This window comes from Equus quagga, chromosome 19 (genome assembly GCF_021613505.1).
Source record: "Equus quagga isolate Etosha38 chromosome 19, UCLA_HA_Equagga_1.0, whole genome shotgun sequence".
NCBI lineage: Eukaryota > Metazoa > Chordata > Mammalia > Perissodactyla > Equidae > Equus > Equus quagga.
In genome coordinates, this window is record NC_060285.1 from 38,774,695 (window position 1) to 38,792,398 (window position 17,704).

Genomic DNA, 17,704 nt, shown 5'->3' on the forward strand with positions numbered 1-17,704 from the left:
TTGAAGTGTTCACATTATACCTACTAGGCTAGAGTTCAGAGAACTGGTCAAAGCAATGGATAGAAATTTGAGACTTCATGACATTTGATTGCTTTAAAAAAAAAAACACCTTATTTTTTAAATCAAAGGATGAAATACCTTGAGGAATATTCAAATTTTAAAAAACAGAAGGAATAATCAGAAAAGGTAAAAAGAAAGCCAAAATATGTTGTGGGTCAAAAATTAAATAAGCAGTAGTTAAGGCTAGTAAAATATCTGCAGTGTTTCCACATTTCTTTATTCAACCAGCTTACAGCAGCCTATTTTCAAAAATATAATTTCACTTCTAATTTTCATTTCAACTTGAAATGTTTTGGATAATTTTATTTCCGAACATAAAAAGAATATTTTCTATGAAGAAAAAATAAAACGTTTTTATTTTATCAGGGGTTGATATAGAAGCAGCTCGAAAGGAAGAAGAACGAATAATGCTTAGAGATGCAAGACAATGGCTAAACAGTGGTCACATAAACGATGTCCGGCATGCAAAATCTGGAGGGACAGCCCTGCACGTTGCAGCCGCTAAAGGCTATACAGAAGTTTTAAAGTAAGTATTGCTCTTCACAGTCATTCTTCTTCTTCGATTTGTTTTCTTTACTTCATTGTTCCTTTTCTTAAGATACCTGCAAACGTTATTTTGAAACAGCTTATAAAAGTTATTTAATGTCCATTTACCGGGAGAAAGAGAAAACTACGTTGAATATTGCTTTGTTTCTAAAGTTCTTTCTTTCACTCTCAAATTTTGGTTATTCTACTGTTGTTTTCTTCTGTTGCAGTTTTCTAATAAGTTAAATTTGAGTGTCATACCACCATTATATGTTACCTTCTGGGCTAATAAATTATTACAGAGTCATTTTGAGGTTCCCCAAATAAGTTAACTCTGGTTGCTGAGACTAAGAACAATGTCACATAGAAACATATCATCAGATTCTGAGAGTTTGATTCCTACTGAACATAATTTATCTAAAATACAGTTTTCTTCTTACTATATGAACACTGGAACTCAGAGTGCTATTAGAGTGATATTAAATATCAAACCATAAGAAACTTGGACTTGTATAGGGCTATATATTGATCAGCAAATTTCCTTGGAAGAAAGCTCCTTTATGTCAAAAATAAATGTTTGGTTTGTTTTTTTTTACTTATGCAAGGCAAAGTTGTTGGCAACTATATGAAAAAAAAAAACTCAGTGCATAACTTTTGTTATATGTATGTGAAAGGAAATCAGACTGGCCCTTAGCAAAATCTACTGCACCCTTTGTATTGCTTTGGTTCCACTGGGCTTCCAGTGTCAGTCTGTGCTCTTTATTCCCTCTCCTCAGTAAAAACAATGAAGTGTAAGGTGGTCGATGATTCCCGTTTCCTCCTCTTTCAATCGCTACTCACTTCAGTAACTTAAGCTTTCTCCTAGAATAGTACAGTTAACTTTTAAGTACTTGTCCCCCATCTGTTTCTCTCTAATGCAAAGCTTTTCAAACCCCATTAGTGTTTCACAAAATGAACTTAGTGAGTTGCCAACAGCATTTTTTTAAAAGAACTGAAAATATCAAAGAATATTGCATATGGTAAATGTAAACATTGTTTTTTAAAACTCTTGTTTCTATAAACATATATATGAGTACTGGATTGTACTATAAAATAGATTTCTAGACTGCTTCCAAGTGCTCTTTGTAATTAGGTTATCTGGGCTCTTAAAATCCTTCATTAAGATTCTCATTGGGGATCAAGATAAAAATTACTTAGCATGTAAGACCTTTAGTCATTTGGCCACTGGCCTGGGCTCTCTTTTAAGCTAAGCTGCTACCGTTGCTCCTGAGGCTTGCATTATTTCAGCTGTATATATCTACTTGAAGTTCTATCATGATGTCTTAATACCTACTCTTGTTTCTGTCTAGATACCTTCATTCACCATCTCTTCTTCAACTTGAAGGCAAATTCCTTTCAATCCTTTGACTCTCTTTCAAGGGTCTTAAGCCTATGGAAAAAAAATGCTCAACCTTGTTTATAATAAGTGCAGATAAAGCTACAGTGAATTACCATTTTCCATCTGTCATATTGGCAAAATCAAAACGTTTGGCACAGTGTTAGCAAGGTTGGGAAAAAGCACTCTCTTGATTACTGGTGGAAGTATAAATGACAATTGAGCAAATTCTGTGAAAGTAATGATTATTATTTGGCCTAGCAATTCTGCCTCTAGGAATGTATTTGTCAGATATTCTCACTCACATAGGAAATAAGGTATGTGCTAGTGGCATTGTTTATAATAGGAATAGGAGAATGGTTGAATAAATTCTAATACATCCTTTCACTGGAATACTCTGTAGCAATTAAAACAGTGCATATATATAGATATGGAAAGAGCCCGAGGATGTATTATTAAGTGTCAAAACCAAGGACAGACATATGCGTCATTTGTGTTTGTTTAAGAAAATTTTAAATTGTATTTGCTTACACATACATAAAATCTCTGTAAGGACCCAGTCAAAATTAGTAGTGTGGTTATCTATGAGGAAGGGAAACTGGTTGGTTGGCTAAAGGTCAGCAGTGGAAGAGTGGCTTGCTTATGTAGCCATTTATTCTTAGTTCTGAACCTTGTGAGTATTTTACTTAGGAAATAAAATATTAAATGAAAGATAAATACTTTTGTTTCTACTGTAGCCTTCTCACCACTTACTCCTCCCTGCCCAAACACACTCAATCCCTTTCAATTGATTTTGATGCTTTTCAGCTCTGGACTCCCATTGTGTCTCCATCACAGAACCTATGTGTGAAGGTTGATTGCTGTTTTACTTGACTTTTGTCTTTCCATTAGAAGAATATGATAAGTACTGTCTTATTTTTTGAGTATCTTTGTATGGCCTGGCGTATACAGAGAGAGCCAAATGTTTGTGGGAGGAAGAGATGTATCTACCTTCCTCTCCACACAGAATCCCAAGTACTTATAATTGTATGTCACTCAGGATATTTAACATTATTATAGTTCATATTTCCTAATAGGGGATATATTTTTATTATCATATATTCCAGTATGATTTCTCTCTCTATTAATACAGTTTCTGAAAATGTCTATGTTAATGGACATATTTTTTTAACTTAAATCTCTGGACTTAATATCTGTTAGTCTGTTCTTTAGATCAGTGGCTCTTAATGTTGCTCTGCAGGCAGGTGACAGGCAGTGATATGAGAATCATATGGGGGACTTATTGAAAATATAGATTGGCAGGGCCCGTCTCCCATTATGCTGATTAATTCAGTGGGACTCGGGTGGAGCTGGGGTATTTTCTTTTTTTTTTTTTTTTTACAAGTTCTTCAGATGGTTCTGCTTAGGAACCAGAATTGGAAACAGCTGCTTTAGATATTGTTGGAAAATAGAAGATCAGTTCTTGAAACATAACTAAATGAAGGGTTGTGTATTAGCTATCACTACCACCTCCTGTAGGTAGAAAGAAGCCCTTCTCAAGCTCGACGTCTTGGAAAGTAAGGTAAAGGTCAACCAGATTTCATGAGCTGTGAAATATTTAGTGTTCGCCTGTGTGTGTTGGGGGAGGGGCTGTGCTGTGTGCAATTTATAGACCCATTCTTTGCTCTCTGTGAGCTTAATTTCTAAATAAAATAAAGGTTGATGTCCGTATACAGTCAGAAGGGCATACTAACATAATTTATGCAACTCTTTGCGTTTTATTAAAATATATCCCTGTTTTCTAGCTTTGTTGATGATTGGAATATCTGCTGTCTACTGCTACAGAAAAGTAGATTTGACCCCTTGGAGTATCTGTTTTGCTTTGCTTTATTCCTAACAGTCAGATTGTCATTTTCCTACGAAAGTTTTCCATGGTAAAGGTTCTCGAAAGCTTTCACCAAACTGATTCCTCAATTGCAAGGCAGCAAAAACACTACAAAATAAGCTTCTTTGATCCCAGGATATTTTTAGAACACATTTAGCCTGAGATGATATCATATGGACACCTGAAGACATTCCCTACAATAAATCAGTTTTAACATACAAATTGATCCAGTAGTTTTTGATCTCACATTGAAAGACTGTGAAAATTTCAGTTACAAGTCATATTAACAAGAATTAATCAGTGTCACACCAAACTGTAAGACTGAGAGTCATTAGGAATTAGTTAAAGCTGAATGCATTATTATGGCAGTAACTCAAGATCCTCTATACCGGTGCTTTCTAGGAATTCACTTTCTTTTGCCCTGGTTAATTCATTGGGTGGGGCAGGGAGGGGGGATATGAACTATGAAAAGAAATATAAGTTTTTGTTAACTCATAGGGTATAAAGCTATTGGTTATGTTTGTTCATTTCTAGATTTTAATGATTATCTAATTCACTGTAATTTCTTTAGACTTTTAATACAGGCAGGCTATGATGTTAATATTAAAGATTATGATGGCTGGACACCTCTTCATGCTGCAGCTCACTGGGGTAAAGAAGAAGCATGTCGAATTTTAGTGGACAATCTGTGTGATATGGAGATGGTCAACAAAGTGGTAGGCCTTTTAAATATTTTAACTTTTAGAAATATAGTTTTAGCCTAAAAAATGTTATAAGAATATAAATGATATAGTTATGTTAAGTTTTATAAAACATTTTGTTTCAATCATTTATTGATTTGTATTATTAATTGTCTTTTTCAACTACCTACCAGGTAATTTTGACCTTGTTCTGCAAAGAAAGAAGTATTACTCTTTCAGTAATCAAATTAACATCCATATAGAATAGATTGGGGTACTTCCATAGATATTATGTACTTAAGAATTCATAAAGTAAGAAAATTTTGCATTTCTATGTGTATGTTTTCTCCCATCACTATATTTATGAATTGGAACATAGATAGAAGCGTTTCTAATTCTCTTTAGCTGACAGTCTTATTTGTATGCTTATAGTAGTTTTTTAAGTGATGTGGATAGTGCGGTCTTAATAGCAGGTGAGAATTGTGAAAACCGTAAAGTTTTATGCCAGATAAAATCAATGAGATGCAACAACATCTAATCTCCTAGTTTTGCAGATGAGAAGACAGTTTAGTGAGGTAGGTGATTTACTTAAAATCACCCAATTACGTAGAGGAAGGAGGGAGCAAATGTCATATAAGTGTTTTTCAGAAAATCATGAGCAGATTCAGGTTATCAAATTCCTTATTAGATTAGACTTTTCTCCTCTGCTCCCTTTCACATACCATCAATGAGTTCTTTCTACTAGCATTTCTACTAATTCCCTCCCACTCCATGTTGGTAGATAATAAAAGTTATCTACCAGTAGTTGCAGAGCTCAAAACATGCCTCCTTTAATGAGCTTAATTACTCTTAACTTTCATAAACTATCCCTTCTGTATTGCATTTCGTAGGATAATATAGTGGATTACTTACCAGAGGTTCCTAAAATGATCTCATCTTTATTCAGATGGGACCATGTAATTCTATTGTGTCCATTAATATGGTGGTGTTGCTGGTTACTCTGGTAACTGCAGTTTCTAATTGGGGATGTGCAAAGGGAAGAGGGCAAATATGACATACCATATGCCTGAGATTTGCCTACGAGTAGGTGGTTGGCGTTTGAGGGTAGTAGTGTAGATTCATGTCCTAGTTGCTCACATAAAGAGAGAAAGAAACCCGAAGAACTCCTTTCTTCTTTCTGGAATATTTCGTATATATATTTATGAATGTATTTTATATAAGAAATGTTCAGGGAAGGAAATTGTGGGAGGTGGTGAAAATCTTCAGGAAAGTCAATATAAAAATGATCCGTCTCTAAGTATACAGATGCTCTTATATATAAGTACAAAAGTCTTCAATCTAAATTTTAGTGAAAACTTTTGATAATGTGCTTTCTGTTGTTTTTTATTATAATAGTATTCTGTTTTGTAATCAGCATTAGAAGACAAATGTTGATACTATTTAATTTTAAATAAAAAGGCCAGCTAATTTTAGCTTGACAATTCGTCTTTCCTCTCCTTTCATGTAGAAATTTTCCCAGCAGTTGGGATTTTTCTGAAGAAATTTGTAGACCTGTTATCTCCTGATCTCTGTTCTGCATTCCTGTTTTTCTCCCAATAGTGCCGCCCTAACGGCTGCTTGTCTGCTGACATGGGCCGTGCTGGTTGGTTCATTCGGTGATAGTGGCCTCCAGATAAGGACCAGAAGAGAGGAGCTTATTAATTGAGATGGTTTTCCAAAAAGATTATATCACTTTCTAGTTTAAGCATGTTATGTTATGCTGGTGAAACATACACAATATATAGTATGTATGAGAAAAAACTATTTTATCTTGCATCTGTTCTATAATTGTTCAATTCCTATGCCATACAATTCATCATAATTATGCTGTAGGAGGAAGACTACCTATAAAATCATTTTGCTTTATCTACCTTTGTTTCCATATTAGTATAGTAGCAGTTCCTTGTATCACCCTAAATTTTAATGTCTTATTCCCTCATTTCAGCATTTCACTGCATCTTTATCTGATCTTAAAAGAATTGTGCCTCATAATTCCTTAAAATTTTAGAGTTTTCAACTTGTTTTCCCACATATTGTCTACTGCTATCCTTTTAACAACCCTATAAAGTTGTTGTCTGAGTTTTGCAGATTTGGGAACATGATCAGAGAAGTGGAGTAATTTTCCTAAAGCCATAATAATTGTTTCTTTTTATTCTGCTAAGTTCCTCTGCAACTTTTCGTAGTTTTTGGTTTCTTGTATGTTTTATTTTTCCAGATATTAACTCATAAGTTGTAAAAATATCATTTTAAAATTTTTGTCAAAATATGGTCTTTTTTTAAAATTATCAAGATTTTAAAGATATTTTAATAGTGAGGAGCTACATAATGTGTATATCATTCTAAAGGCCTTTGTGCCCTAAATATACCCCCAAACAAGCTTTTTTTGAGAACTGTATTCTGTAGTAATGGAAGATATTCTTATAAGACTTATCTCGTAATTTTTAAAATTTTAATAATTTTGCCTGTATGAGTTAGACTGTCTCACTGTTTGTTTTCATTGGCTGTATTTTAAAATAATATGTCATACTTCATGTTCCAAAACAAATTAGTCTTAATTGTTTAAACCTGCCTATATGAATTTATCCTCTCATTTGATACTGTCTTCATTACTTACAGATTGAAGATTTTTATTAAACTTCTTTTAAAAGTATCAAAGAAATGTACTTAAGATACCTTCAGAGTTTAGATGAATTCTTTACTAATGGAAAATGTAATTTGGGGAAATGTATAATATAGAAAATGCAACAAATGATATCATAGAAAACTTGGAAGTCTTTCTACATGAGTGGGGAAAGTGTTCTGAAGATAAATATTTAGAGTTTTTTTAGAGTTTTATATTTAGAGTTTTTTAGAGTTTCTTTAACTTATTTGCAAACTGTAAAACATTTGCTATCATTTTAATTCATTATTATAAATTACATGATACAGACTTTAAATATAAGGATTTTTATTTTGCTTAATTTATTAAAATAATTGTTTTACTAGAGTGTACCCAAATATTGTCCATTTTTAAATATTAACTAAGATATTTTTCTAATTGGAATTTACTCTTAATGCAGTACTACAGTGATTAGTAAACAACTTTTTAGCTTGACGGCTGTCATTAAATGAATTTAGTATTTACTTAAATATTTAAATGAATAATAAGATTTCTGCTGCTGTTGATGTGCCCAAGGGGTTTTTCTCCCCCTGATGCTATCTAAGCTTATTCTTCTTTTCTATAAGACAATGGAACGGTGGAGGCCTAGATTCTATTCCCATTTTCCCATCATTACCTGTGTGACTCTGGGCAAATACCATACACTCAGAGCTGGGTTTTCTCATGTGCACAGTGTGAATCATAATAATGTTTGTCCCGACTACTTCACTGGTTGTTGTGAAGATGAAGAGAGATCATACCTGTAAAAGCAGTTCAGTTAGAGTAAGTGAGGAAAGAAGAAGGAGGAGACTATGAAGTTATCCTTAATGACTCTAGTGTGGCTCTGGTAATTTACAGATACACTGAACTGGTGTTTTTAAGTGGTAGTCTTTTTCTTTTTTGATAGAGTTCTTATTTTCTCATCTGTCAACATTGTGTCCTCAGGTGTTCCCTGGTTGCTTTGAGTTACTCTGCTTATATGCCTTACTGTGTTTGTACCCCCTTAGTGAAGCTTAATAGCCTTCGAGTTGTTAAGAATCAGGTAATGTTCATAAATTTACAATTGGTTAGCTTCATCACCATCCTATAGATTGTTTAAAGAGCATGGGTGAGTTACTGAGTTAAGATGATGGGATTGCTTTTTTGAAATTAGAAACTTTGCTCTGTGTATAGCCTACATTTTACTCTAGTTTTTATTCTCTATCAGCTGCTGTTTGCAAAGTAGACTCATTTATCAAGGGAGAAGTGAAAAGAAAGGTTAGTAAGGTGATCCAATTTTTTTATTCTTATAAAGGAAAATTCCTTGGTTATGAAACAACCTCATTGCATTTAACTACTGCTAAAATTAATTACAATTCAAAAAAAATATTTCAAGGTGTAGTATTTCATTCATGAGAAGGGTTGATTAATGCTAAAAATAATACTTAAAAAGAAGCCAGTGAGTTGTTTCCACATGATCTTCAACACGGTTTGTTTAACAGGCATAGCATGTGTAACATGTAACATTGTAGAACTAATTATACAAAGAGAGTATGATAATGGCAAAACAAAGAGTAATATGTATTGCTAATCTAAAGGGCATTTTCAAATTGGGGGCCAGTTATTTTGTTTCAGAGCCATTTATTCTTCAGGAATTTAATTCTTAGCATTCAATAGTCAAGGTTGAAATGGGAAAAAAGGTTTCTTAAAGCTGAAACTTTTTCTCTTGACCTGAATGGGGAAGGATAGATTGCCTCTTAAATTCATGCTGAGAAGACTTTCTAACAAGAAAAGGCAGATATAAAAGCTTTTTTGAATCTTGTAAATTTTAAATTCACACATTACCCTAGCTTGATAAAGCCACATTTTATGTACCGTGGTTTGTGTTTTGTTTTGTTTTGTTTTGTTGAGGAAGACTGGCCCAGAGCTAACATCTGTTGACAAACTTCCTCTTTTTTGCTTGAGGAAGAGTGTTGCTGAGCTAACATCTGTGACAGTCTTGCTCTGTTTTTTGTATGTGGGATGCTGCCACAGCATGGCTTGATGAACAGTGCGTACGTAGGTCTCTGCCCAGAATCTGAACCTGTAAACACCAGGCTGGCCCCTGTGTTCTCTTAATTTACAGTTCATAAACCATAGCTTTTATTTTATACATAGACAGTGGAAAAACTAGCTCAGATACTGGATAGCTTATATTTCAGAAATGTAACTCCTTTCCAAGGAGATGTCAATATCCTAGTGTTGGTATAGAATTGAGGGTTGTGCTTTGTTTTTAAATGGAAGAATTTTTATGATTTTAGAAGTCATTATTATCTATCCATCTGACATTGTTTGTGGATCTAAGACTCCTATTATGAAAGAAATTTGGATTTCCTTTCAGAATGGTATATTTTCTAGTTGAAAAAAGTTGGATTTTTTTCTGAGAAAGGATCATAACTCTGGCTAACATATAAGGTAGAATATATTGTAAATAATGAACTTTTTGGCGTTGTGTACCAGTATTGTTATTATAAAGACTAATGAAGGCAACAGGAACAATCATTACTATGTTTAGTTAAGAGCTCTTTGAAATTTTCTTTTGTATGTTGAATAAAAATGGATTGAGAGATGTTCATCTGGACTGTTTTTTGAAACTAAGTCATACCTGTGGCTGGCTGAGCTTTAAGCAATTTAGACATATATATTTTGACTTTATTACTCTACTAAGAACTTAATTAATTTTTAGGGAGGTATCAAAAAGAAATAAGACCTTAAAAGGTTAAATATGGAGTTACCACATGACCCAGTAATTCCACTCATAGCTGTATCCCCAAGAAAATGAAAATAGATGTCCACACAAAAGTTTTTGCATGAATGTTCATAGCAGTGTTATTCATTATATATAGCCAAAAAGCAGAAAGCAAAAGCAAATGTCCATCAGCTGATGAACAGATAGCAAAGTGTAGTGTGTCATGCAATGGAATATTACTGAGCAATAAAAAGGAATGCATGCTACAACATGGATGAACCTTGAAAACATTACGAAAAGTGGAAGAAGCCAGTCACAAAAGACCACAGTTTGTATGATTCCATTTATATGAAATGTCCAGAATAGGCAAATCTATCATATCAGAAAGTAGATTAGTGATTGCCTTGGGCTGCCGGGAGCGGGGGAGAAAAGTAGGGGAGGTGACTGCTAATGGGTATGTCATTTCTTTTGGGGTGATGAAACTGTTCTAAAATTGACTGTGCTCATGGTTGTGAAACTCTGTGAATACACTAAAAACCATTGAATTGTACACTTTAAATGGGTGATTTGTATGGTATGTGAATTATGTCTCAATAAACCTGTTGCCAAAAAAGTAAAGGCAGATGTATCAGCTGCTTCTCTCTCCTGTGGATTTCTCATACATCTCGTCAAGTCATGTGTATTATGTTTTTTAACTACCATAAAAAATGTTATGTGGCTTCTCTGTATATATTTGTACAGAATCACCAAAGGCATTTTATAATTAGTTGAGATATATATATATATATATTTTTTTTTTTTTTTTCACCATCACCACCCTGCTTGTTTCCTACCTAGGGCCAGACAGCCTTTGATGTGGCAGATGAAGACATTTTAGGATATTTAGAAGAACTGCAAAAGAAACAAAATCTGGTATGTTTGAAGACTGTCTAACTGTGAATTTCAGACAGTTGAAAAAGTGTTCTTAGAATGTTTTGTACTTTTTGGTTTTAAGTTATTCCTGGCAATCAAGCTAAATGACAGTAAAACAGAATAAAGGAGTAGTGGTGGTTTTTAGCCTTTTTTGTTGCTTATCCTTATTTCTCTAACCTCCCCTTCACAAAGTGAATGCCTCTGTAATGTATATGTTCTCAAGAATAACATGCTTTTGTAATTTCATAAGAAAATTTGCTTAGAAGGTAAAGACTATAAAATCTCAGATTTCTAAAATAGCAGGTCCTAGATAAGCAAGGAATTACGTAACTAGGAAACAGGTATTTAAGTAAAATATCATCAGACATCCTGAGTGGTTATTGGACCCTGACTTTTTCAGTGAACTGAAGTTGGAGGGATCTAAAAAAATCCATCTTAGTCCTTCATGGTGCTTTTTATCTGTCTCGTCCTCTTTATTCTTTATCCAAGCCCTTTTCAGGTAAAAAATCTTTTGTTTTGTTTTTGTTTATTGTTCTGAAAACTGCTTTGTTAATTATTTTAAATTCTGTATTTTACTCATTAATATTATTTTAATAGTATTCTTATTTTCTTTTGCATAACTTTTATAAAGCTCCATAGTGAAAAACGAGAGAAGAAATCTCCACTCATTGAATCAACAGCCAATATGGAGAATAATCAGTCACAGAAGACCTTTAAAAAGTAAGTAAAATATTAAAGTAAGTTTTGTTTTGTTATGAAATGGGTTGGCATGATGGCCACAGACATGATTATTGGATTTTGTGGATCTGGGAAAAATTAATGTGTTTTGACGTTTGGTGTTTATAATCATTTGAAAGCTCTTTTCCTTTCACAGCAAAGAGACATTGATTATTGAGTCAGAGAAAAATGCATCCCGTATTGAATCTCTGGAACAAGAAAAGGTTGATGATGAAGAAGAAGGAAAGAAAGATGAATCTAGCTGCTCTAGTGAAGAAGATGAGGAAGATGACTCAGAGTCAGAAGCTGAAACAGGTAAAATTTGAAGGTTAAAGGGATTCTCAGTGAATTTTGATGTAGTGTAAAATGAGATCAGGCTTTAATTTTGAAACTTTTCAGACTGATTTGCTACTTGTTTGGACACCTGCCAAGCCAGTAAATTACCTTTCAGTGAGCATTAGAAACTTAAGTATAGTTGTGAATTCTTGTTCTCTAATTACTTGGAGGCTCTTGTTCACCTCTGCTTTTTGCTGACCCGTGCTTTCAGGTTTTACGAAGATGAAGAGTCTCCTGAGGCTCCCTTAGGATAGTGCAGATAGGGTATAAATGGGTTCCCAGCAATTCAAGAATACTTCTGCTACTTTCTGAAGCCCAAAAGACTGGGAAGCTGTTTCTAGCAGGATCCCAAACATGCCCTAAGAAATAGTAAAGTTTTAGAAAGTTGGGACTGAATCAGGATACTTTCCTGAGGAGATGTGGGGAAATCTGCTTTGTTTTGAGAAATTTTAAAGGTACAGAAAAGTATAAAATAATAAGCATTCATATTCGAACTACCAAGACTTAATAGCTGTTGACATTTAGTGATATATGCTTTAGATTTTTTTTTTAGTAAAATTAAAACATTGTCGTCTTCAACCATGAGCCCTAATCTGCTTCTCTTTCCTTTCTTCCCAAAGGCAATTACTGTCATGAGTTTTTTCTATAATCTTTTAATCCATTTTTATACTCCTATCTTACTGTATATTCAGAAGTAATATAAAGTAATTACAAGATTGTTTTGTGTTTTTATTTTTATACCCTAGAAGTTGTTATGCAACTTACTTTTTTTCACTGGAAGATTATATTTTTGAGATTTCTTCGTATCTGTCTGGATCTTTATCTGTCTACATAACTTATCCCTTTAGTTGCTGTATAGTATTCATTAAATACATCCATTTCCCTTCTGATAAAAATTTCCTTATTGCTAATTTTTTGTTGTTGCAAGTAATGCCACAGCCCTCATTTGTGTAATTGCCTCCTTGTGTGTCTGTGCAAGAGATTATCTAATAGATAATACTTAAAAGTTGAATTACAGATATACCTTGGAGATACTGGAAGTTCTGTTCTAGACTACCACAATAAAGCAAATTTCACAATAAAGTGAGTCACACAAAGTTTTGACTTCCCAGCGCATATAAAAGTTATGTTTATGCTATTCTGTACTCTCTTAAGTGTGCAATGGCATTATGTCTAAAAAAACAATGTACATACCTTAGTTAAAAAATGCCTTTTTGCCAAAAAATGCCAACCATCATCGACGCCTTCAGTGAGTGGTAATCTTTTTGCCTCAGTGTTGATGATTGCTGACTGATCAGCGTGATGGTTGCTGAAGGTTAGGGTAGTTGTGGTAATTGCTTAAAATAAGACAACAATGAAGTTTGTTGCGTTGATTGACTCTTCCTTTCACGAACAATTTCTCTGTAGCATGTGATGCTGTTTGATAGCATTTTACCCACAATAGAACGTTCTTTCAAAATTAGAGTCAGTTCTCTCAAACCCTGCCACTGCTTAATCAACTGAGGTTATGTGATATTCTAAATCCTTTCTTGTCATTTCAACAATCTTCACAGCATCTTCACCAGGAGTAGCTTCCATCTCAAGAAACCACTTTGTTTATCCATAAGAATCGACTCTTCATCCCTTAAGGTTTTATCATGAGATTGCAGCAATGCAGTCACATCTTCAGACTGCACTTCTAATTCTAGTTCTCTTGCTGTTTCCACCACATCTGCAGTTACTTCCTCCACTGAAGTCTTGAACCCCTCAAAGTCATCCATGAGGGTTGGAATCAGCTTCTTCCAAACTTTTGTTAATGTTGATATTTTGAACTCTTCCCATGAATGATAGATAGATATTCTTAATGGCATCTAGAATGGTGAATTCTTTCCAGAAAGTTTTCAGTTTACTTTGTCCAGATCCATCAGCGGAAACACTGTCTATGGCAAGCTATAGCCTTACAAAATGTTTTTCTTAAATAATAAGACTTGAAAGTCAGAATAACTCCTTGATCCATGGGCTTCAAAACAAATGCGGTAGCAGGCATGAAAACAACGTTTATCTCATTGTACATCTCCATCAGAGCTCTTGGGTAACCAGGTGTATTGTCAGTGAACAGTCATATTTTAAAAGGAATCTGTTTTTTCTGAATAGTAGGTCTCAACGGTGGGCTTAAAATATTCGGTAAACCATGTTGTAAACAGATGTGCTGTCATCCAGGCAGTGTTGTTCTGTTGATAGAGCACAGGCAGAGTAGATTTAGCATAATTCTTAAGGGCCCTAGGATTTTCGGAATGGTAAATGAGCATTGGCTTCAACTTGAAGTTGCCAGCTGCATTAGCCTCTGCCAAAATTGTCAGCCTGTCCTTTGAAGCTTTGAAGCCAGGCGCTGACTTCTCTCTAGCTGTGAAAGTGCAAGATGGCATCTTCTTCCAATAGAAGGCTGTTTCATCTACATTGAAAATCTGCTGTTTAGTGTAGCACCTTCCTTAACGATCTTAGCCAGATATTCTGGGTAACTTGCTGCAGCTTCTGCATCAGCACTTGCTGCTTCACCTGCACTTTCATGTTGTAGAGATGACTTTTTCCCTTAAACCTCGTGAACCAACCTCTTCTGGCTTCAGACTTTTCTTCTGCAGCTTCCTCCCCTCTCTTAGCCTTCACAGAATTGAAAAGAGTTAGGGCCTTGCTCTGGATTAGGCTTTGGCTTAGGGAATGTTGTGGCAGGTTTGATCAATTCTATTCGGGTCTCTAAAACGTTCTCCATGTCAGCAATAAGGCTGTTTTGCTTTCTTATCATTCATACGTTCACTGGAATAGCACCTTTTATTTTCTTCAAGAACTTTTCCTTTATATTCACAACTTGGCTAATTGGTGCAAGAGGCCGAGCTTTTGGCTTCTCTTGGCTTTCAATATGCCTTCCTCACTAAGCTTAATCATTTCTAGGTTTTGATTTAAACTGATAGATGTGTGACTCTTCCTTTCACTTGAGCACTTAGAGGCCATTATAGGGTTAGTAATTGGCTTAATTTCAATGTTGTGTCTCAGGGAATAGGGAGGCCCAAGGAGAGGGAGAGAGACGGGGGACAGCCTGTCGATGGGGCAGTCAGAACATACACAACATGTATCGATCAAGTTTGCGGTCTTATCTGAGTGTGGTTTGTAATGCCCCCAAAACAGTTACAATAGTATTATCAAAGATCACTGATCACACATCACCATAACAAATATAATAATAGTTAAAAAGTTTGAAATATTGCAAGAATTACCAAATTGTGACACAGAGACACAAAGTGAGCAAATGCTGTTGGAAAAATGGCACCGACAGACTTACTGGACACAGGATTGCCACAGGCCTTCAATTTGTAAAAAATATAATGTCTGCAAAGCACAGTAAAATGGGATGAGCCTGTATTGAGTCATATTTTCAGTCTTCATGGATGCTGCCAAATTGCTTTACAAAGTCAGCTATAACAATTTATATTCTTTTCCTTTTTACTATCAAGGATGTGATTTCTGCAGTTTTTTCCCTCTGGCCCACCTGTTCTTATAGATTTTGTTAATCAAATTGCTTGATTAAGTAGCATTTATTTTCTTATTCTATGTCAGTTAATCACTCAAAACTTCTGAACAGCACAAGATTCCAATATTGCCATCTTTGAGTTGTATAACCTGGCATTTTGACATAAATTTTTCAGAAAAGAATATTCCATTTCCATTAAAATTTTTGATCAGTGAAAGAGTTGCTGTCATTATCAGGATCAGTTTGGTGGTCATTGGTAAACAGAAATGGAGCCCTAGAATTTCTTGGACTCCCTATAGTTCCTATAGGCATGACAACAACAGTTTTGAATCATTTTATTTTTACTCAGTCAGCAAAATATTTTCTCTAAGAAAATGTGATAAGGTAAAGTTTATTAAATAAACACATGTGAAGGAACATACTAATAATTCTGTTTCCCATAAAAACAAGATGATGCTAATAAACAAAAACGGGCTAGCTTTGTTGCCAGGTGATGTTTTGAGTTCCTTTATTTTCTTGAAGCTTACTAACCCTACAAGTAAATTATTTTTCAGTGATACACAAAGTTTTTGAAATATGTAAAGAGCTAGATTCTAGTCACTTAGGGTTGAATTTTTTATTTATTACTGTCCCATTGCTGGTTGAGTGAGTTAGCATATCTTTTGCCTTGGTGAGACAGTAATATTGGTACAATTGGAAGCTAGAGCAACAAGTAGTCATTGAATGTTATAATTTATTTGGATAACATGCTAATTAAAATGTTCTAATTATAAAAGCAAATTATAGGAATAATAACATGCAGAGTGTTTAAGAACACAGACTGATTCATACATGTAATTGTATATGTGGGTAATTTATTTTATCTCAGATTTCTCTGTAAAATCAGGACAATAATACCTGCTTTATGTGAATACTATATAACCATTACTTTGTAATAAATGTTAGCTCTGGTATAATAATTGTATAAAATTAAACTCTACTGATTTAAATATGATCAATATACATGCTTTCCTAATATCATCTAGGTTAAATTTGTGCTATTTCCCTTGTTTATTTTACAAAAACTGAAAGATGAAATGATAGCATTGCAATTTAAATTGACTCAGATACTTTTGCAAGTATTTAGAGTTATTTTTGTGAAGTTAATCTCCTCTGCATGAGACATGCCTTGGCCTCCAGTCTGTAGTAAAGCATTTTATTGCAAGTCAGACTATCTGCACATGTGTATAAGAAAGCTAGGAGTAGCACCTAAATCTCCTAACTCACGTGTCAAGTCTTTTACTAATTAGGCAGTAGAATTCAAGAACTGGAAGTCCAGGCATCTCATAGAGATTTCTGAGATTTTGTTACCTAATTTTTTCTTAATTGACCCCTTGTGTACAATTCACTGGTCAATGTTAGGCACTGGGGAGCTATTTAAAGCAAATTAAAAGACTTCAGATTTAGACCAGTCTTGCCACTAACTATCAAGTCTCCTGACCTCTTTTGGTTGAAATTTCCTTGCTTGTAAAATGAGAAGAATTGGACTAATTATCTGGATAGTTCTTTAAAATTTTCCATAAATATAAATAAAACTAATTACCATCAAATTGCGTTGTATTTGTCCCTGTTTGGAGTTGAAGCGTAACAGTCACTCTGTTCAGTTTCTCACTGAGCTGACTTTAAATGTTCGTCTGAAGCATTATACAATGATAATTTTGTTCTTCCTGTTGCTAGTGGTCAGTTGTGCCAGGAAAATTTGACTCTATTATCTTAAGAACTAATCCATGTAAATGTTGTGTGGTTCCTTCTCTCTCACTCTTTTAATATCAGCAAGGCTTTATCATACTTTATTTGGCAAGCTTGAGAAAGCAGCCATTTCCCTGTAGAGCTACAGCTTGATTTGGCAATTTCTAAACTTACTTTTTTCTTCTTCTTGTAAGGCTTTTTTCTTGGAAAACCGACTGATGTAAAGTAACTAGTTTGTTGAATTTTCTTTGGTAAATTATTTACCAAGCCACTTTTGGTTTTTGGTTTTTGTTTTTTTGCTGAGGAGAATTAGCCCTGAGCTAACATCTTTGCCAATCTTCTTTTTTGCTTGAGGAAAATTGGCCCTGAGTTAACATCTTTGATAGTCTTCCTCCACTTTATATGTGGGATACCTCCACAGCATGGCTGACGAGTGATGTATGTCCACACCCGAGATCTGAACCTGTGAACGGGGGCCACCAAAATGAAGCATACTGAACTTTAACCACTACACCATGGGGCCAGCCCCCCAAAGCGGTTTTCTATCAAGTATCTTTCTCATTAATCAGATGAAAACAGGAACTCAACCAAAAGTTTTAATTTCCTTCCAGATGATCTATA

At 34.4% G+C, this 17,704-nt stretch overlaps 1 protein-coding gene across 7 annotated transcripts in view; it reads left to right on the forward strand.

The window, feature by feature from the left end:
* The window catches only part of PPP1R12A (protein phosphatase 1 regulatory subunit 12A), a 152,203-nt gene that overhangs the window by 80,341 nt on the left and 54,158 nt on the right, over positions 1–17,704 (forward strand). For all 7 annotated transcript variants that reach the window (XM_046645967.1, XM_046645966.1, XM_046645964.1 and 4 more), the window contains exons 4-8: positions 427–586; positions 4,396–4,540; positions 10,726–10,800; positions 11,432–11,520; positions 11,675–11,832. In XM_046645967.1, the coding sequence (XP_046501923.1) occupies positions 427–586; positions 4,396–4,540; positions 10,726–10,800; positions 11,432–11,520; positions 11,675–11,832 (627 nt within the window). The remainder of the gene's footprint in view (positions 1–426; positions 587–4,395; positions 4,541–10,725; positions 10,801–11,431; positions 11,521–11,674; positions 11,833–17,704) is intronic.